General features: G+C 46.4%; 1 protein-coding gene across 1 annotated transcript; it reads left to right on the forward strand.

Moving 5' to 3' along the window:
* Nucleotides 1-357: 357 nt before the first annotated feature.
* Nucleotides 358-21,706, forward strand: LOC144249809 (nephrocystin-1-like). Its single transcript, XM_077792010.1, has 9 exons — nt 358-429; nt 1,707-1,790; nt 3,109-3,237; nt 8,435-8,509; nt 11,525-11,607; nt 13,632-13,708; nt 14,916-15,015; nt 19,997-20,159; nt 21,537-21,706. The coding sequence occupies exons 2-9, from the start codon at nt 1,707-1,709 to the stop codon at nt 21,630-21,632; spliced, it is 807 nt and encodes a 268-aa protein (XP_077648136.1). The 5' UTR covers nt 358-429; the 3' UTR covers nt 21,633-21,706.
* The last annotated feature ends 1 nt before the right edge of the window (nt 21,707 follows it).

The following is a 21,707-nucleotide window of genomic DNA, read 5'->3' on the forward strand; positions in this document are numbered from 1 at the left end:
TGAAATCTGCTAGTATTTCCATTTATGATTTTTTTAAACTTTGGTATCATAACTGCAAAGGGCTTTACCCCACATTTATTTTCTCCTATCAAAGGTAATACTTTTAATTTTTTTCATTTGAATAAATTCTAGCTGGGATTTATTTTGATGAATTTGCTGTTTACTTTAGTCTTTGTCATTGTTTCACATAGTGTAGTTATCAGTCATGGGTTGAAATTTTTTCCCTGTCACATATAAATTCCCCTCTGTGCCTGAAAGTTTCTGAAAGTCGTAGCATTTTTATTGGTTGATTTTTGTGTTAGTTGGAAAGCACTTCCTGTTTCAACAGTTTTCCAGCCCTGTGCTAAGGAAGAGGAGCAGGCGACAAGTGAAGAGGGCAGTGAGGAGGACACCGGGGGGGACGGAGGGTGAATCCGAAGCTAATCAGAGGTACAGAGTGAGGGAGAGCGAACAGCTTCTGCCGACTTTTTATTTATTTTTACTATTAAAATAATGCAAGATTTTCTTGAAATGGAGTCAGCTTATACCTGGAGAGCTTTTCATATTATTGTTGACCTAAAGGTCATGGCTACTTTAGTTTTGCAATTATTTTTAGTGCATTTAGTTCTAGCTTGGCCTCGCCTAGAGATTGTTTGGTCTTCAGAATCTACTGAGTGTTTGTACTTGTTCTCTGATTCGTGTGGTGAGGGGCAGAGGCTGCGCCTGCACTTACCTGCTCTTTCATTTCCCCAGAACTGATACTCACCGCAGTGCTGTTCAAAAAGCTATCTCAGAGGCTGGTATCTGCTGTCTTATTAATAATACTTTATATTTGATGTCGTATAATATTTTTGGCAATTAAGACATTTGGGATGTCTTAAGTGTTTTATTACCTATAGTTCTGGTTGAGTTCAGATTCAAACCAGGATGGAGACTCTTTGAGACTGCCTAGATCTACCCAGGCTCAGGTGTGGAAGGTGCAGGGCAGAAGGCTTCTCTTTCTGCCTTAGCAAGCCTGAGCTGCAACCAGCATTTCTCATTAGGGCTTCTGTACAAGAAGAGTAGATCATCTCATTCATGGTGTGATTTCAGAGCTCGCAATCTTTCTCATTGATCCTATCCAGATTATTTATCATTTTGGCAAAGGCTGGCATTAGATTTTAGTTATTATTTGAAAAGTCTGAAAAACCCAGAAAGGTAAGACACTATCTGTTATCCTGTCATTTAAAAAAAATGACACGACAAAATGAAAATTCTCCACCCCGTGAGTAATCACCATGAACGGTTCAGTTAGCATCTTCCTGACCTTTTACTGCTCTTCTAACTCCCAAGGAGATGCTCTCGGTGCAGGTGGTTGGGGGTGCACTTATGCAAAGCACCTGACAGCTCCTTGGGCGTCAAAAGCGGTATCATCTGCTGAATGGCAGTGCAGTTGGGGTGGGCCTGGAGCAGGAGCATTACAGTCAGAATGTACTTGAAGCAGTGATCTAGAAACACAAAGCTCTGCGCCCAGCACTATGTGGGCCCCAAGTCCTTGTGAGAGTGCAGATCCAGTGATGGCCACGTCCTCTCAGGAATTGGGTCACGTTGCAGCACTTTCCCGACATGTGCACGTGGTGTTTTCCCGTTGGGTTGGGCTTGCTGTGGTGCTGAAGGGACACAGTGGGGAGGTGAGGAATCATAGATGGAAGCGAGCAGACCACTTTTGTTTGTCCTCTCCTCTGCAGATGAACGCCGTGGATGTATTAACCAGCATGGGGCTATCCCTGCAGGCTTCAGGCCTTCCACACTCTCCCAGCTGCTGGAGGAAGGTACGGTGGCACTCGGCCTCTGCAGCCATGCTTGGAGGCTAATTTTTCTCTGGTAGCTAAAACAAGTTGAGGAAGATGCCGAGTCTCACTTCTCTTTGGAGCACGTCCTTTCCTTGTCCCTCTTGTGATCATAAGCAAGGACTCCAGTTCTGTGAGAGGACCATCTGTTTACCTGTGTTGTGGGCTCCAGCCCTTCCCTATTCTCTTTAATTGCCAGCCCTTTCCTGCTCTCTAGCCTGCCTGTCCTGCCTTCCCCTGCCACCACTGTGAGCAGCGCACCACAGTGCCACCAGCCCATCCCGTCCCAGCGAGGAAGCCTCCCTTCCTCTGCTCCTCTTCACAGCAAGGGCTCTCCTAGAGCGTCCTCAGTGGGCTTTCTGATTCCTGTTCATCCTGGATTTCCCGGTACTTGGCAACTTTTGTCTAGAAGCTCATTTTGAAGGGGAGTCATGAGGGGCAGGCTGGCTCTTGTGTGCCTGAGCCATTAACTGTGGGTGGAAGGGCTGCTTCAAGGTTACTTGCCCCTAATCCTCTCACCCTGAGCATCAACTGGCACCTTAGTAGGAGGTGCTGTATTGCAAGTGGGCAGAGGGGCTGCTTGGTGCACCAGTGCTTGAGCAGATCACAGTTAATGCCGTGAACTTGTGCCCGGGAACTAAAAACCCAACTCTCATTACTTAAATAAAAAGGTGACAGATTATTGATATTATCTTATCTTTTGCAACAATATAAATTATTTAAATGAAAAGCCTTGTGATCATAAAGCAGAATGTAAAGTTTAGCTCATTGAAGCTGTTCTTTAAAAATAAAAATACAGAATGCCAGTTTATTTATTCACAATCTGACTTTTATCTGTGAAATAGATTTGAACAGTCAGACCAAACATTACATTCTATGTCAAAGCATCTAAGAGCCAAAGAGGAGGTAGCTGGGTGACATTAATGCCAGGTATCTTGGTTGTCATGCTAGGGTAACTGTCTACAATTCCACACATCGTATGGGAATGGGCCTGGAGACTAGAATACAGTGATTCGAGGGTCAGGTCATATATTTTACCTGCTAGTACTAGTAGTCTTTCATTGAAGTTTTTAAGTAGTTAAGAAAAAAATGCAAATATTTCAAATATAACTTTATGCAAAATTTACCTGAAATAACTGGGCTTGATTTTGAACAGACTATTGAAACTCTGTGTATGTATATCCATGTAAAAGTTTTCCTTTTTGTATTCTATGTATATCTTCTTAAGCTGTATTTTACAAATGATGCTTTGGAAATGGATTTGTACTCCTATTAATAGGTTTTTGTGTTTTTCTTTCAGATTAAGTCAAGGCCAAGTCGTGTTTCCTTGATCCTCACCCTGTGGAGCTGTAAGATGATTCCTCTCCCAGGAATGAGCATCCAGGTGCTCAGCAGACATGTTCGCCTCTGTCTGTTTGATGGCAGTAAGGTAAGCTCACTGAGTTGAACCATCTCACACAGGATGATGGAGAAGCCCTTGTGTGGTACCACACATTAAAGGTGGAGTGCACTGTGTGTGTGAGTGTGTGGTACCGCAGTGGGTTAACCCTGGCTCTTCAGTGTGTGATGTTGGTACACACACAGTTAACCCATCTGGGCCTTAGATTTCTTCACTTATGAGAGGGACTGGTACCTGTCTTCTAGTGTTGTGTACAGTTCAGGTCTAGGTATAGAGCATTGTGTTTTTGAAAATGCAACGTATATCCAGCTCCCCAGGCAAGATATGGAGCATGGCCATCTCCCGGGAGGTCTCCTGGAATCCTTTTCTGCTCAGCTCTTCCCTGATTCCTAAAAGACCACTTTTTACCTAATACCAAATGATAGTCTGAATGACTTCTAAAAAAATAATGTATCTTTCCTGAGATGTAGCTTAAGTGGTGCTTAGGTAGAAATTCGTAGCTTTAATTGCATATACTAGAAAGAGGGAAGGTTTAAAATCAGTGGTCTAAGCTGGGAACTTAAGAGACTAGAAATTGAAGAGTGAGTTAAACCTAAGAATGTAGAAAAGAGGAAATAACAAAGAGTGGAAATTAATGAAATAGAAAACAGATGGACAGAAGAGAAAATCAATGGAGGTGAAGGTTGATTCTTTGAAGAGATTAATAAAATTGAAAGATGCCCAGAAAGACTGACCAAGATACTTTAAAAAGAGTGAAAGAAAGCTGGGCGAGGTGGCACATGCACACCTGTAATCCCAGCAGCTCTGGAGGCTGAGATAGGAGAATCGCAAGTTCAAAGCCAGCCTCAGCAACAGTGAGGTGCTAAACAACACAGTGAGACCCTGTCTCTAAATTAAAAAAAAAAAAAAAAAAAATAGGGCTGGGGATGTAGCTCAGTGGTTGAGTTCAATCCCTGGTACAAAAAAAAAAAAAAAGAAAACAAATTATCAATATCTCCCATTGAAATAGAAACATCATTACTGATCCTGCAGACACTGAGGACAATAAGGGATATTATGAGGAATTGTATGCCAGTAAATCTGACAACACTGATGAAATAGATAATTTTATAAAAAACCATAATTTACTGAAACTGACATAAGAAGAAATAGAAAATTTGAATTTCTCTTTTAACGAAATTACAACTTCAATTAAAAAACTTCCTACAATGAAAACTCCAAGTCCTTATGGCTTCACTCTAGTGTCTTCCCGCAAACATTTAAGGAAGAAATAATACCCATCTTATTCAAACTCTTCCAAAGAATAGAAAAGGAGAAAACATTCCCTAACGTATTTCCTAAATCTAGGAAAATATGACACCAAACGATGACATTACAAGACCAGTATCCTTCATGGATATTGAAACTAAAATCCTAAACAACATTCTCAAGTTGGATCTAGCAATTTATAGAAAGGACAGTAGGTCACGACCAGCTGGAATTTCTCCCCATGTTCAGATGTACACACCTGTGCATCCAGCATTGGACATGCGAAATTGTAATGTTATTTCATCATATTAGTAGACAAGAAAAAATCATGTGAACATCTCAATAAACAAAGAAAAAACATTGACAAATTCCAGTGCCCATTCACGAGTTTTAAGAAATTCCCTACAAACTAGGAACAGGTGGGAACTTCCTCAAATTTATAAAGAACAAGAAAAACCTAAATTTCTATCATTGACAGTGAAATGTAGAATTTTTTTTTTTTTTTAGTCTAAGATTAGGAACAAGTCAAGGATGCTAAGAAATAAAAAGATAACTCAGTTTTTTAAATGAGCAAAAACTTGAACAGGCCCTTCAAAAAAGAAAACATGAGAAACCAATAGGCATATAAAAATATACCTAACATGTAATACATTATTAGGGGAATGTAAGAGTTTACAGTGAGAGACCCACTTAGATGCTCCATACAAGAAGCCCACCTTAAATAGAAAAGGTAAGTTAAAGGGAGGAGGGTTCACTATTCAAGATATTAATGTCAGGCTGGGAAAGTGGGTCTGTTGCTGAGCGCTTGCCTGGCATCTGCAAGGCCCTGGGTTCAACCCCCAGTGCATTAAAAAGAAAAAATGTCAAACAAAGTAGATACATACCCAGTCACCCCATGTTAGAGCTTCAAAACACATGACCTAAAACTTGATGGAACTGAAAAAAGAAATGGGAAAAGCCACCATTATAATTGGAACCTTCACTACTGTTCTCTCAGGAATATAGAACAAGCAGACAGAAGATGAGAAAGGATATTTGGAATTGATTAACCTATTGACAAACTAGGTAGAATCAGTATTGAGCAGCACTTCACCTCTAAACAGTAAGATGCATGTTGTAAGTGCATGTGGAATATCCTCCAGTCTACACAGGTGGACCTGGGTCAGAAAATAAACCCCAACAAGTCTAAAAGAGTTGAGAGCCATGTACCGTATGGCCTTTGAGCACATGAGATTAAGCTAGATATCAGTAACAGAAAGATCCATGGGCAAAGTCTTCAAATGCTTGGAAATTAACAGATTTCTAAATAATCAATGAGTCAAAGGGAAATTAGAAAATATTTTGTACTAATCACAAAGTGGAAGTGAAACAGACAGTCTGGTAGATGTCAGCTAAAGCCTAGTTAGAGGGGTTCCCAGAGTGGGTGGGAGCCGCAGAAGAGCTCCTCACAGCCTCACCCCCTGAGCTGAGGAGCCCCAGGCCTCCATGGGACTTGCAGGCAGAGGCCCTCTGGGGAGGGGACTCCAGGGGGAGCAGGGTGGCCGCCAGTGTGGAATCCTGACAGGGAGTGTCTGGAAGGCAGGCAGTGTGAGAAGCAGTGCGCATCTGTCCTAAGAACAGCAGAGGGCACTGAAGGAGGTGACATGATGAGATTCATGTTCTGGAAAGATCTCTGGCTCCTCTCCGAAGAATAAATAGAAAAGGTAAGTTAAAGGGAGGAGAGGGCAGCCAGAGGGGACTCAAGTGGACCACTGGGGGCAGGGCCATGGCAGAGCATGGCAGGCAGAGGACAATAGGCATCATCTTGAAGAAGCAAAATCTGGATCCAGCTTGCTTAGGATTGCCCCTGGCGCTGGCATTTGCACAACATGGGACCTCGACCTTGCTCTCAGGCTCCTCCTCTTGTACCTCCTGGGATCAATGTGAGCAAACTGGGTTAATATAAGTAAAGCCCGGAGAACAACACATGGAGCATAATAAGTGCAACCAAAAGAGTGATGAGGATTACAGCTTGGGTGGAGATGAGGTGGGGGGAGATGCAGGAGGCGGGAATCAACGGGATTGGTGGTGGGCTGAGTGTGGAGGGTGGAGGGAGAGCAGGTGTGGAGTGGGCAGTAGGTCTCAGACATCCACCCCTGGATAGACCATGGTCACATGCACACAGATAGGGAGGCCTGAGGGAGGACTGGGTGTGGCGGTGCCCTGGTGGTTTTCTTCCACCTGAACTTGGAGTAAGGGTGACCACAGGGCTACTGTGCACAAAAGCACCACCGCAAACGCGCCAGGAGGTGTCAGCAGTGACCAAGAAGAGAGGACCTGCTGTACTCTCCTGTTCTCACCTGAGAACCGAAAACAAAAACTAGAATTTCACTTTTTTAACAGAAAATATGGGATTCATTTTTTATCCAGATCCTAGAAGTTCATTTATGAAATTAATTTTTATCAGAGTTCGAAATCGAGAAGTTTTACATCACATTTAATAGTTAGAAAAATGCATTATTTGCTTTTTGAAGGCTTCTTTAACAAATCTAGCCTATTACAAATGGAAAGCGCTGTTGTGGAGCCTGGGCAGCGCCAAGCCAGGACGCCCTCCCAGCACCCACCGTCCTTGCAGGGCAGGTGCACCTACACCTGCAGCGTCGGGGGGAGCCTCAAGCCTCTGGGTCTGCTGCCTGCTTTTCTTTTTTGTTTTATTTTCTAGGGCTCGGAGGGAGCCCGGCTTTGTTCTCTCTCCTTGTTGTCCTCTGTTCTCTTTCCTCCTTCTTGCGTGTGGCTTAGACGTTTCTTAGAACTCCATTCTGAATTATCCGTGGTGTTGAGTGGTCTCTCTGGGTGGCTTCCTGGGTGCTTGCTGTAGGTGTCATTTTAGACACCCAGCTAATCACAGTGACCACAGGCAGCGTTCTGGTTGGAGGGAGAGGCAGAGACTGCCCCTCTCTCTAATTCTCTTTGTCCTCATTCACTCACAACTGGCTTGCTCATTTCCTCTACATACACTGAAACCACATCACCCAGTCTTACAGTTTTTGCTTCAACCATCAACTGAGAAAATTAGTAGTATTTAGTCAGATCTTTACTGTTCTCATTGATCTCCTTCCTGATGTTCCAAGATTCCTTCTTTAGCTTGTACTTTCTGTACAGAGAGTGTCCTTTAACCATCCTTTCAGGGTGACAGATTCTCTTAAACTAGCTTTATCTGAGTATCTGTCTCCCTTCCTTCCTAAAGGACCTTTCCATTAGATGTCGGACTCTGGATTGACAGTTCTTTTCGTCTACCACTTAAACAACCTGGTGCCACCTCTTCCTGGCCTCTGGTTTCTGCCGAGACACCCACTGCCATCTGAGTCATTCCCCTGGCTTAACCTGGCTGTTTTTCTCTCTTGCTACCTTCGGTGTATTTTTTTTCCTGTTTACTTTAGAAGTGTGTTGTACCTGGCACAAACCCTTTTGGATCTCCCCTGTTTGGAATTTGCTCAGCTTCTTAAATCTGTAGGTTTCTGACTTTGGCTGAAATTGGGGATTTTTCAGGCATTATTTCCTACAGTACCTTTGAAACTCCTCTCCTCTGGGACTCTGATGACACAAGTGTTAGATCTTCTGTTTTAATCCTATAGGCTTCTGAGGTTTCTACCTGAAGTGTCACTTCCTCTTCTAGTAAGCATATCTCAGATATGAGTATTCACTTGATGTGGTTTATTACTGTCACAAGGGCACAAATCTGAATCTGTTTTATCAGCTCCTTCATTGTTTTATTAATAAGTATTGGGACCATTGTTTTCACTGTTTGAAAAGTTAGATGCATACTATATTGGATGTAGAAAGAAACCCAGATCTTACAGAACTGCATGAAATAAAAAATGGAAGCCCCTCCTCTCCCTCTGCCCTGACCAGTATAGCCACTGGTAATTATCTGGGACTCAGAAGGGTGATGTTTCCAAGAACTTCCTACAGCCTGATCTGAAATCGGAAAATCTTTCAGGTCCTGAGCAACATTCACACTGTGAGGGCCACGTGGCAACCCCAAAAGCCCAAAACCTGGGCCTTTTCTCCCCAGGTAAGAAATCTGCTGAGTAGCAGAACAGGAAACACCCTGCTTTCCTCCTAGGCGATCAGCAGTTAAGACCTAAGACGAGGCTGTGGAAGCGTCACATTTAGCACAGAACACATGGAGCCACATGTGAACCCTTAGATTCTTTACTGTTCCAGGAGGACTTTGATTAAAATTATTTGTGTTTCTGACTCACCAAGGTTACAATTCCAATGAATCATCCTATTCATTGGATTTCAATTTTAGGAAATGCCCATTTGATGAAAAATGCAGACAAGAAGATAAAATTTAGGAAGTGAGGTGTTTTTCAGAAATGGAGTCTTACAACTGCACTAATGACAGTTGTGTTTTCCTCTGATGAAATGAAAGGTGACGCCTAGGGAACCAGTCCACTCCGGACTGTCAGAACTGGGAGGAGGTTAAGGTTTATACCACTGAGTCAGGCTCGCAGGGATGGATGCTAGTGAATCCAAGGTGTCTCTCTGTTCTTTTTATAATACAAATTGTCTGTGGTTCACCTACTTCCACCCCCAGGTTTCATTACTTGAGTGTTTACTTCCCTCCCTCAACTAACTCCCTTTGTTACTGCACCCTAATTACCCTTCTCCTAATAAAGATCTTAACACAAATGGGGGTTCATGGAGAGGGCACTGGCTGTGAGTGAGGCCCGCAGCTCGCTGGGTGCTGCACGCATCCTTGCTTGACTACAGCACAATGCCTGAAAGTGAGCGTGGCCTCCTGACCTCCTGACCTCGCTGCCTCCAGGGAGACACACCACATATTTTGGGGTCTGTCACTTCACAGTTCTGTGACGCACAGTTGTGTGTCATGCTTTCTCAGGATATAAAGGTGAGCTTTGGGAGGAATAACTAAGTGCTTGTCACCTTCCTGAATGAACTGAGGTATCTGTTACGTGCCCACATTCTTCCTTGGTGCATGAGGGTTTACTTGTATGTCAGTGGGGAAGAAACACAGCTGCAAATAATAAGAATGCTCTCTACTTAGGATGCTCTAGCCACGCACAGGCCCTTGGGTCCCTGCTGTATTCAATCCTTAGAGTCGCCCTTTGGGGGGGGGGGGTGCGCTATGGATTACTCCGATCAGGCAGGCTGTGAGGATATGGGTCTCCAAGCGCTTTGGGAAACACAGAGGAGGGGGAAGTTAATTCTAGCCCTTGAGCCTCAGGAGGTTTTGTAAAAGAAAACTAGACCTCAAAGACTGGGTAGGGTTTTATAGGCAAGAAAGGGAGGATGTGCTGTGTAGGGAGAGGGGTGGGAGGAGCCCAAGGGGAGGGGGCCTGTTCCAGGCAGGCATCAGGAAAGCCCAGCAGACATGTGTGCCCAGCCACTCAATTCTGTTTAAAATGAACAGCGATTGGCATAAAAACCTTATAACATATGCCAAGTGGGCCTCGAGCACCTCCGGGTGGTTTGCCGCACAGGTTGTATGTTAGCCCTGCTCGGAGAAAAGTAAGTGAAGAGAAAGGTGTTTCCCTCAACAAGGGAGCTGAGTGTGTTCACCAAGTCCGTGGTGTGGATGGGTCAGTCCATCTGCTGTTAACTTTCCTTAAAAGTCCTTTGTGGTAATGCAGAGGCACAAGCCTTGTGCCTTGGACAGGACAGACCGCCCCTTCCCACTGTGCACTGTGGTCAGTAACCCACGTTTCTTTATCGTTCCGGGTCACTGGCATCTTGCCATGCTTGCTCCATGGCGACTGTTTTATCAGGTCCAATTCTTCATCTCCAGACCTGGGAATATTATTTGAACTTGGAATTTCTTATATTCGCAATGTATGTCAGGCGCAAGATAAATGTCACTTTATAATATACCAGTTAAAAGGGAATTGGCAGGCCGGGTGCCGTGGTGCAGGCCTGTGATTTCAGCGACTCAGGAGGCTGAGCAGGAAGATGGCAAGTTCAAAGCCAGCCTCAGCAACTTTGAGAGGACCTAAGCAACTTAGTGAGACCCTGTCTCTAAATAAAAAATTCAAAGGGATGTGGATGTGGCTCAGTGGTGAAGCACCCCTGGGGATCAGTTCCCAATACAAGAAAAAAAAAAAAAAAGGAGTGCTGGAGTGTGTGTGTCTGTGAGTGAAGTCCTAGAGGGTTTCCCTAGGTGGGATTTTCATCTCTGGTGGAGCGAGCTGGCAGTGCTCATGATTCTTATGCAGTGCTGCTTTCTCAGTGGCAATTAGATGAACAGGACCTGCTTACATGTGTAGCACCAGTGAACGCCAGAGCTCCTGGAGAACAGAAATTCAGAACAGAAGGGGTTTTCAGAAATTGATCAGAAGCACTGTGGCACTCCAACCCCGGGACCCAGTGCACCTGGCCCTGCAGTCAGCAATTCTTATTGAGAGACCTGGCCAAGTGGCGGTTCTGTGCAGGGAACACCAGAAGCATGGTGTCATGTGAACTGCTGGAGCCGAGGCGTGGCCATATTAGCAGCCCTCCATCTCCCACCCCCTAGCAGCATCTAAATGCAGTATAGGAACCCGGCCCCTCGTAGCCCAGAGCCACCACAGGTACCCTGTGTACTGCATCATCCCGTGTTTCTTTAGGACAAGTAAACCCAGGGGAGTCGCAGATGAGTCAGAGCGAGGAGAGGAGCAGCCCGGAGCCAGGCCCAGTGGCCTCTGGCAGTGGACAGTGGGGCAGACTTCCAGGTGTCAAGGCCTTTGCATGCTGAATCCCCATAGTCCACTGCAGGGAGACAGAGCTTGCTGATCCAGGAGCACCCATGTGCCTCTGGGTGATGCCACAGGAAGTGCTCAGCTCCTGAGGCACCTGTTGGCACGTCATTAGTTTCAGGGATTTTCAAGGGCAATTTTGACAAAATGTGAGCATCACTTAAAGTGCCACCTGTGCTGTACTGTGGGACCCACCACGTTTCATTTGATTTTCTGGGGCAGAACTACTTAGCCCTAAGCGGGGATACTGGTCTTGTTCCTTTCAGGGGCTTGCATGTGCTTATAATTTGACTCGTTCAGATGTTGTTTCTCAGACTTGTTTTATTTCCTAGTCAACGGGTGAGAGAGGAGAGTTAAGTTGCGGCTGGGTGTTTCTCAGGCTCTTCGATGCCAGTGGCGTTCCGATACCAGCAAAGTAAGTGCGCTGTGTATTCCTAGCAGTTGTGTGATTTTGTAGAAGTTCTTTTTTTAGAATCAGGGAACTCAGGTTTGTTCTGTTGGCATGTCAACAGCTTTTGGGGTGAGGGCTTTTAATGTTGATTTTAGTGTTGTATAAAGTAGTGTACGAAAGCAACACACGCACTCTCACCCAGAGAGGGAGAAGGACACATAGGACATGTTCTAGAATATGCTCGCACTGTCTGCCTGCTGGGACTGTTCCCTGAAGTACTGGCACATTCCACCATGCTGAAAACAGTGCAAAAGCTAAGTCCAGGGTCCCCAGGTCCTCTGTGAATCTGTGTAGGACATTGAAATTCTAGCAGTTTTTTTAATATTTATTTTTTAGTTGTAGTTGGACACAATACCTTTATTTATTTTTATGTGGTACTGAGGACTGAACCCAGGGCCCCGCACTTGCTAGGCAAGTGCTCTACCTCAGGCCCAGCCCTCCTGTAAGCAAATTTAAACTTTAAAAGCACAGTGCAAGCTAGAAGCAAATATCATCATGCATACCACAAAGTTAGCCCTAACGTAAAAAGAGCCCTTGAAAATTAGTAAGTAAAAGATCATCTGAATTTTTATTTATTTATTTATTGGTTCCAGTGATTGAACCCAGGGGTGCTTAACCACTGAGCCACATCTCCAGCCCTCTTTATTTTTTATTTTGAGACAGAGTCTCGCTGAGTTACTTAGGACCTTACTAAGTTACTGAGGCTGGCTTTGACTTGTGATCCGTCTGCCTCAGCCTCCCAAGTCACTGGGGTCATAGGCATGTGCCTCCTCACCCAGCTCATATGAATTTTTAAATGGGGAAAATAAAGATCTAAGTCTAGGATATAAACAGGACATTCACCGAGGGCTACAGATGGACAAGCAGTAGGTAGGATAGTGATCAGATTCTAAATTTGTCATTACGGAAACTCAGGGTGCTGGGTCCCACACTGCCTGTATAACAGGAGGTATGCGCCACAGTATCCAAATTCCCCCCACCTTTAATCTGGGGGAATAATTCCTACCCCACAAGCTCCTGGTGAGGATTAACTTGGATAACATGCCCTGCACAGCCTCCTTACCACTGAACCCTAGTTTCTAGCCTCATCCTAGCCGGAGCAGGAGGGGCGCCCCATTATCAGGAGTGAATACAGAAACTCAAGTTTCTTATGATTCTTTAAAAAATAAGGAAACATCCAAAATTCCACCTTGGCAAAGTGAGGTCCCAGTTATTTCCTAGGAGATGGAGCTCGATCCATAGGGAAGCATTCTGATGTGTATTGTGAGGCACAGGGAGTCACAGGGTGGGTGACAGACAGGGCAGGAGACTTACTGAACTAGGGGGAAGGACAGAGGAATTTTTCACTTTTCACGTGTCCTGTCTATGCCATTCTTAAATATTTATTTTTTAGTTATAGGTAGACACAATATTTTAATTTTTTATTTTATGTGGTGCTGAGGATCGAACCCAGTGCCTCACGCATGCTAGGCAAGTGCTCTACCTCCAAGCCACAACCCCAGCCCCCATTCCAACATTTTACAACAATCTGTGTTACTGTTTTATTTTAAAAATCATGTAAATTCATAATGGCTTAATTTCAAATATTGATTCAACACATTTAAAAACAGTAATTACTTGCTATTAACAAGTCATTCAAGTCAAAACATCTTTATTTTTATTTGTTTATTTTTATGTGGTGCTGAGGACCGAACCCAGTGCCTCACATGTGCAAGGCAAGTGCTCTACCACTGAGCTACAGCCCCAGGCCCATGTTAATAACAAAAGTCTTTCTCATTTTCATATAAGTACATTTCCTGTGTTGATGCTTGGGACAGAGTCTCTTTGCTGAGATGACACCCCATGGAAGGGTCAACACTGTCATTCTCACTCATCAATGAGACATAATTAGAATGAATACATTTGTGCTAAAAATGTTTCACTTCTGGTTCGGGTGTCTACGGAAGGCCCGCCATGCGCAGCCATCATAGTGTGTTTTTCCTTCACAGAACTTACGAGCTCTTCTTGAATGGTGGCACTCCTTATGAAAAAGGTGTTGAAGTGGACCCTTCAGTGTCCAGAAGAGGTACTGCAGTGGTGCGCTGCCTTCTGTCAGCTTTCCGTCGCTGTGACAACGTACCTAAGATAATCAAATTCAGAAGAAAGAGGTTTATTTTGCTTCGCGGGTTTCCGTCCATGATTGCTTGGCCGTTGCTTTGAGCCTGTGACATCATGGTGGGAGCACATGGCAGAGGAGGCCTGTTCATCTCATGGTTGCCAGGACTCAGAGGAAGGGTTGGGGTCCAGTATCTTCAACTGACCAGTGTCCTAGCCTCCTCCCATAAGGCCCCATCTCTTAAAGGTCCCACACCTTCTCCCTCAGTGCCACAAGCTGGTGACCAGGCCTTTCATTTGTGGGCCTTTGGGGAACACCTCAGATCCAAACCGTGGCACCTCCTTTTCCTTAAAGATGAAACAAATGGCAGAGGCTTCAGAGAAGGCAGCCATATTCCAGTAAGCATGACAGTTTCTACTTGGATTCACATGTTTTAAGATGTGCCATTTGGTGATGTGATCTTAGTCATTTTTATCTAAGTGATTGTTATTTTGGTAGCACGTGTAAGACTATAATGTTGAAAATCGTGAGAAATGGGGCCCTGCGTTAGTTCTGTCGCTGAACGCTGAGCTGATGCTGTGGCAGGTACAGAGTGAGTGAAGCCGGCTGCCTCAGAGATGGCCCATTTCAGGGTCAGGGCGTGTAGGCATTGAAATCGTGACATGCATGCCACTTCACCCTCCAGCCACCCTCCAGGAAGATGGAGCACCCGTCAGTATGTCTGTTGGCCAGGGGACACCAGGGAAGGGAGTGGAGGGCAGCACAGATGGGCCCTCCCTCGGGGAGCTGTGGGCTGACGGCTGGAGCCCCCTCGCACGCCTCAGCCCTCCCATCCTTGTGTGGTCCAGGACACCAACCCTGGCTGCTGCCCCAGTGCCAGGCTCTCTCCTCCTTGGAACAGGAAGGAGTTGGGGTTTGGGTGCAGGTGCTTCTTCCTGGGGCCGCATGTGCCCTTCCCCCTTTCCCTGCGTGCTGCTGCGGCCATCTGCCCTAGTGGCCGGGGGTGCTGTAGGGAGGCCCCAGGTTGCTGTCACCGCCAGGTCTCTTCTGACAGCCGGAGGGATGTGGGTGCCTCCTGCCTGCTGTAACCACCAGTTGTGCTGACCTCTCACTTAATAGTCTTACCAAACGCCCGTTCCGAGCGCTGACGGATATGGGTCTGTTTCTGTTTTGACAGCGCAAGGCAGTGTTTTCCAGCAGATGATGACCATGCGGAGGCAGCCTCAACTCCTGGTGAAACTGAGGTCTCTCACCCAAAGGTCACGGAGCATGCTCAGGTGCGTCCCGCTCCAGGTGGCATCTGCCTTGGGTCCCCCCTGCTTGGCTGTCTCTTGTCAGTTACTTTTTCCCCCATTAATTATTTTTGCCAAAGAGCAGAAGAGAAATAGAAAAATAATAAAGCTTAGCATCATTTACTCTTCTTTACCACTTAGCTCAAGTGACAGACTTGGTAATAAATCCTTCAGCTACTTTTGAACAAATGAGACTTACCAATGCCTGGGCCTATCTTCAGGGAAATCTTTTTTTACTTATTCTTTTTGGTTTTATAGGACAGGAGAATGTATTTTGACATATCCTACATACATGGTGTGCGACTTCACATTCTTGTGGTTGTACATAGTGTGGAGTTCCACTGGTCGGGGGTTCATATATGAACACAGGAAAGTGACGTCCCACTCATTCTGGCTGTCTTTCCTATTTCCAGCCCCTCTCCCTTCCCCTCATATTCTTTGTCTAATCCAATGAACTTTTCTTCTTCCCTCCCCTCCCCTTATTGTGCGTTAGCATCTGCATATCAGAGAGAACATTGGCCTTTGGTTTTTGGGGACTGACTAGCATATTTCAATTAGCATGATAATCTCCAGTTCCATCCATTTATTGGCAAATGCTATAGTTTCATTCTTCTTTAGGCTAAGTAATGCTCTCTTGTGTGTATAGATACCACATTTTCTTCATCCATTCATCTGTTGAAGGGTACCTAGGTTGGTTCCATAGCTTGGCTAGTGTGAATTGAGCTGCTATAAACACTGATGTGGCCAAGTCACTACAGTATGAACTTTTTTTTTTTTTTTTTTTTTTAATGTTAGTTTTATTTAGGTTTGACTTGCATGCAGTAAAATTTATGATTTTGGGGGTTGCAGTTCCTGGAGTTTTGACAAATGTACCGATCACATGACAATCACCACAATCCAAAGAATATTCCCTTTGCTCTCAAAGGTTCTTTTGTGTCCCTCTGTGGTCAGCTCCTAGCCCCGGCCTCGGGGAAGCACTCCTCAGTTTTCTTCCCCAGCACTTTGGCCTTTCCTAGATGACATAGGTGGATTCATGCGGCCTGCGGCCTGCGGCCTCTGAGTCTGGCGTCTTGGACCATCATACATCCGAGGCTCGTCCGCGCTGTTGCCTGTGTTAGTGATTTGTTCCTGTTCATTCTAAATGGTAACTGCTGCATTTGATGGACATGCCACCATGTGTTTATCATCCTCTAGTTGGTGGTCATTTGGGTTTTTCTAGGTTTGGGTAACTATAAATAACCCTGCTCTAAATATTTGCATACACGTTTCTGCGTGTGTGGACGTGAGGCTATCTACATCTCAAGTAGGACTGCCTAGCAAAGGGTTTGCTGTTACATCTGGTGTTGGTCTGGCTGCTTCCCTGAACGCCTGTGCCATTGACCCTCTCACCCTCACTGTGCACGTGTTTCAGTGATTCCGTGTTCTTGGCAGCATATGGTATGATTTTTCTGTTTAGACCAGTTTAAAAAGTGAACAGCAGTTTCTCACCATGGTTTCATTTGCCTTTTCCTGGGGAGATCCCAGAGCTTCCAGTTCTCACTGGATGCCCTGTAGTCATGTAACCTTCTCTCGGGGTTTCAGTGGCTGCCTCTTTAAAATGGGGATAATAGCAATATCAATTCCCTCCAGCTGTAATGAGGTTTAATTGAAAGCAAGTATATAAAACACTTAGTCCATATTTATAGCCCCTGGCTATAGGGAAACACAATGGTGTTGGCTATAATTATCTATATCATAATTATTTTATATCCAAATAAATGTCAGTGCACACCAGATAGATATGTGGTGCCATTTCCTGAAATTTGTTCAAATGAAGAGATGCAACGCAGCTGGTAGGATTGAGGAATTTAAAACAGTTGTTAACAGATTGGAGGGATAAGAGGGCCTTCCTCCAGGTCACACAGGGGACACGAGACAGTGAGCCTGATGCAGGTTGGGGAGCAGCAGGGGAAGCAGCCTGAGTGGTGGCTTCCGCCCCTGGGTCAGGGCCTTGCTTTAAATATCCCCTGTTCCTTCTCCAGAGCTGACAGGTGCTTGTCATCACACACGGTGTTGAGTCTTTCAGTAACTGTTAATAACGTGCTCCTGGGGATTCATCTCTCTCCTTACCTGCCCCGCCTCTTTTTTCTTTCCTGGATGTTCGTGGCCCTTTTTTGGCAAATCTTTCCTCAGAAAATTGTGGTTTTTTTCCCAGTGTGAGGAGAGCAGCACAGTAGCGGTCTTTGTCAGGGGCAGCCGGATCCCATGGGGCCTAGTTCTCCCTCTTCTGCTGCTGCCAGCCGCTCCTCCGGGAGCCCAGGGCACCCACGCAGCCCTGTCAGCACAGCGCTTCCGGCAGTTTCTGTGGCTCCAGATACTAGCTTTTAGGTCCTTTCACCATCTCAAGGTCAGGTTTGACTGTGGTGCAGGGGGTGGATGAAACTAGGAGCACTCTTCTGTGTGTTGGCTTACTAAGAAGGGCCCTGGGTCCTTGTCCCCAACCTCAGGGACTGAGGCTCTTGCTTGAGTATAGTGCACCGGGCACCCAGACCTTTGGTATCAGAGCATGCCTCTCAGGAGCCCTGCTGCTGCCGCCCCTGCCACTTACCCAGACTTGAGGGCTGTCCTGGCATTGCCTCTGCACATGGCGGGATCCTGCCGTGTGCGCCCCTGGTGATGCTAAGGGTGGGTTTGGGCACCCTGCTGGTGTGACCCAGGGACAGGCTGGCTCACCGACAGCAGGCCATGGCAGTGAAGCCAGAGGCCCTAGGCCTTTCCAAAGCCGTGGACCATGGGCTGCTGTGTACGTAGGTCAAGGTCAGGGGCTGGATGCGAACTTTAGGATGTGGCTGCCCTGCCTGAGAACCTAGGGGCAAAGGCAGGACTGACCCAACTGGGCATCCTCGCCACCCATCCTGCTACCTACAGAGAGAAGGGAGCGAGTGTGGCACCTGCAGCCACACTCTCTTTCCAAGGAGCATCCACCTCCAGCCCCACCTGCCCTGCCTACCAGCTCCAACTTGGCTCAGCCACGTCTCTGCTCACAGGAGACAGGAGGGGTCTTTCCAGGACGCCAGCGAGCACAGAACAGTGGAGCAGCAGCGCCAAGAGCAGGAAGCCCAGTATCTGTCTCAGAGCCCATTGTCCCCTAGGGCCCTAGCTGCCCCAGCCCACAGTCTTACATGAGTGTAGCCTGTGGGTGTCAGGAGACCTTGAAAATGAGGATGAAGCTGGGCAGACCCGTGCTCTCTGGAGAGAGCTCCAGGGTCCTGCACAGGGGCCCAGCAGACTGTTCAGTGAGCTGGCTGGGCTGGGACAGGCTAGGGGGCGCTGTCAATGTGGCAGGGAGCACACAGGTGTCTCAGGCTCCCTAAGGCTTGGCTTTCTGACTCTGGAGCTATTCCAGATCTAACTTAGTGCTCTATATTGTTTAGCCTTCTCTCAGGGTTAAATATGAATTACCTTTCTCGTTCTGGAGCTCTTGTACAAAGGGTTCAATTTGCAGTGATCAGGTTCTCAGCCCCTTAGGGGAGGGGAAGCTCCGAATTTGAACTCTGAGTTCTGAGCACCAAGAAGTGCTGGCCTGCAGAAGCAAGCTATGTGCACGTGTGTGTGGCGGTGCTAGAAATGGACTTCCCTTTGCCTTTTTGATGCATTCTTTTTTATTTCTTTAATTTTTATTGTTGGTTGTTCAAAACATTACATAGTTCTTGATATATCATATTTCACACTTTGATTCAAGTGGGTTATGAACTCCCATTTTTACCCCGTATACAGATTGCAGAATCACATCAGTTACACTTCCATTGATTTACATATTGCCATACTAGTGTCTGTTGTATTCTGCTGCCTTTCCTATCCTCTACTATCCCCCCTCCCCTCCCCTCCCCTCCCCTCCCCTCCCCTCCCCTCCCCTCCCCTCCCTTCTTCTCTCTCTACCCCCTCTACTGTAATTCATTTCTCCCCCTTGTATTATTTTTCCCTTACCCCTCACTTCCTCTTGTATGTAATTTTGTATAACCCTGAGGGTCTGCTTCCATTTCCATGCAATTTCCCTTCTCTCTCCCTTTCCCTCCCACCTCTCATCCCTGTTTAATGTTAATCTTCTTCTCATGCTCTTTGTCCCTACTCTGTTCTTAGTTACTCTCCTTGATGCATTCTTTTCTTCTCTTTTAATGCTGTTATATTATTGCTAAAAATAAATAGGATATGGCCTACCTGAGGCCCATTCACCCCAATCACAGCACCTCTGCCACCAGAGACTGCTGGTCCCCGTGTGAGGTCAAGAGGATATGTTCTTACTTCTTCAACTCAGCTAACCTTTGGTGACACAGAACTTTCTGGCCATCTTAGGTTTGGAAAAATCAGGAGGTTTCTCTAATGGGATTAAAAAAAAAAAAAGGTAAGCAGCATTGCCTCATGGAGTGGGAAGGTGCCAGAAGGAAAGGCGTGCCCACTGTGGGAGTGCCGTGCCTGCCAGACAGATGAACAGGGAGGTGGGCAGCAAACAGCAAAGGAGGGGGTGAGAAGGAAGGAAGGAAGGAGGGCTCCACCCTTCCCCTGCACAACACAGCCACCACTGTTACTCAGCAGCAGCTGGAACACAGGCCATGGGGGCCTGGGGCAGAACAGCCTCTGGAGTCGCAGCATGACTGCTGGGTGCACGAGGCACTGAGGCTGACAGTCTTCAAGTCCTAGGTCAGGAGTAGACGTGGGAACCTGAGTGGCTTCAAAGAGGGCTGAGGCTGCTCCCGCCTAGAGGTGGGGGAGGGAGAGCTGGCCGGGAGCAGCCAGGGTCTACTCGCCCACAGGAGAGTGGGACCCCTGGAGGACTCTGCCACCGCCCTGGAGCCTTGGTCCCTGGTTGCCTGTCCCCTGGAGCCACCAGGGCGGTCCCCACGGCGCCCACCCCGCTGTCCAGGTTCTCACCTGAGGGCTTTTCCTTGGCAGAGCTGCTGTTCACAGCTGGGTGGATTTTGATTTGTAGGGTCCTGTTCAGGATGCGGTGGCCTCAGCAGTGTGGCCTGCGCCATGGACCTCAGAGGAGAAGAGGTAGCCTGACCTGCAGGCTCCCTGGAGAGGGGAGGGCGACTGAGGAGCCCAGTGTGACCTGGGGAGCAGGAGGCGGTTTAAAAGACAGACCCGCCCAGGTATTTCAGGTGTCACTGACTCTGTGTCTCCTTTTCCTGTTGCACCTGTGGATTTTGTTTTAAGTCCTCGCTTTAAAAGCCCTCTCTTGTTTCCTTCTGACCCATCATTTTAAACCATGTTCCAAGGTCACTTTTTGGTGTATGTGTGGTTCTGGGGATTGAACCCAGGTCCTTGAGCCTGTTAGGCAAGTGACCTACCTGAGCTCCATCCTCAGAGACCCTTGTAATTTTTTCCCCCTTGGCCACAAGGTCTAATTGCCAAGGCTGACCTCAAATGTTCCTCTTCCTCAGCCTCCCTGGTGGCTGGCATGACAGGCATGCACCTGGGACGGTCACACTCGAGCCTGTGATGGGAACTCATGTGCATCTGTCCAGGGCTGAGCATGGTTAGGCAGAGCTGTGCTCCAGGCTCCCTGCAGGGCTGTGGAGGCTTCTGCTGCCCAGCAGCCCTGGTGCCATGGCCAGGGCTCCTCCCAGCCGAGGGCAGGCAGCTGCCCATTGCTGTAGGCTGACCTTATTTTCTTCTTATGGCACTCGTCCGTTCTCTGGAGTATGTTGTATGGTTTGTCCATTAGGAGTCTAACAGGTCCTCTAGAACCTTCAAACAATTAGTAAAATTCCTAAACAGTAAGTGAGCACGCGCAGAAATTGGGCTAATATTTTGGGAAGAACAATGTTGGATGATATATTCATGGCTTGAATATATCATCCAACATGAAGTTATATTTTATTACTTACAAAATAATAAAATAATGAAGCAATACCATGGGCTGAGCTAAAATAGATCCTTAGGATCTTAGGCATTCTGTAATAAAGGCCATAGTTTTAAAATGGCATCCATTGAATAATTGACACATGTCTGAGATACTTTTTATTTTGGAGGAGGTATTTTTTAATAGGGAATTCCAACAGCTACATAATAGTGAAAGGAGAAGTCTTGCATCCATTTTATTCTTTGTTTCTTATGATTTTTATCAGTAAGGATAAGATACTTCCTTGTTCCAATGCAGATGTTGCCCACTTCTGTAAATGGATGTGGGGTGTCACCTGCTACTGGCATGTCTGCATGTTGTGCTTGACACTAATATCATACTTGGTAGGTGGCAGAAAGTCAATACTGAAGTTAAGCTCTTGTGTTGTAGCAGCAGAGCTGAAGATCCTTGGTGTGCCACCTTCTGCAATCCATGCTGCTCTGTTGGAGTCCTTTAATGACTTCCTGGTGGTGAGCATCATGGTCTCCTGGTCTTTGAGAATGGCCAAGCATTGCTATGTGAATGTGGAAGAGAGTCATGTGGAAGGCTACAGGGAGGATCATTGATCACATTCTCTAATCCATATGCCTGTTTAATGACCTGTTTTTTCTTCTTGGGTTTTAAGGGAGACAGTGCCCTCAGACACTTCTGTGCAGCTGGGAATGCAGGCTTCTGCTTCACCTTGCAGGAAGCATTAACGAATTCTTTCCAGAAGACATGAGAAGAGAGAAGTGAGCCTCTGGTATCATGCAGGTTCCTTGCATTGCCCATGGGCTAGAAGAGAGAAGAGTTGCTT

The sequence above is a fragment of the Urocitellus parryii genome, chromosome 12, assembly GCF_045843805.1.
Source record: "Urocitellus parryii isolate mUroPar1 chromosome 12, mUroPar1.hap1, whole genome shotgun sequence".
NCBI classification, from domain to species: Eukaryota; Metazoa; Chordata; class Mammalia; order Rodentia; family Sciuridae; genus Urocitellus; species Urocitellus parryii.

What these genes read in the sequence shown, in the direction of transcription:
- LOC144249809 (XM_077792010.1), top strand. Translation starts at nt 1,707, where the DNA reads ATGAACGCCGTGGATGTATTAACCAGCATGGGGCTATCCCTGCAGGCT. An exon ending in CTCCCAGCTGCTGGAGGAAG is followed by an intron (nt 1,791 to 3,108) that starts GTACGGTGGCAC and finishes TTTTTCTTTCAG; the next exon opens with ATTAAGTCAAGGCCAAGTCG. An exon ending in CCTGGGCCTTTTCTCCCCAG is followed by an intron (nt 8,510 to 11,524) that starts GTAAGAAATCTG and finishes TTTATTTCCTAG; the next exon opens with TCAACGGGTGAGAGAGGAGA.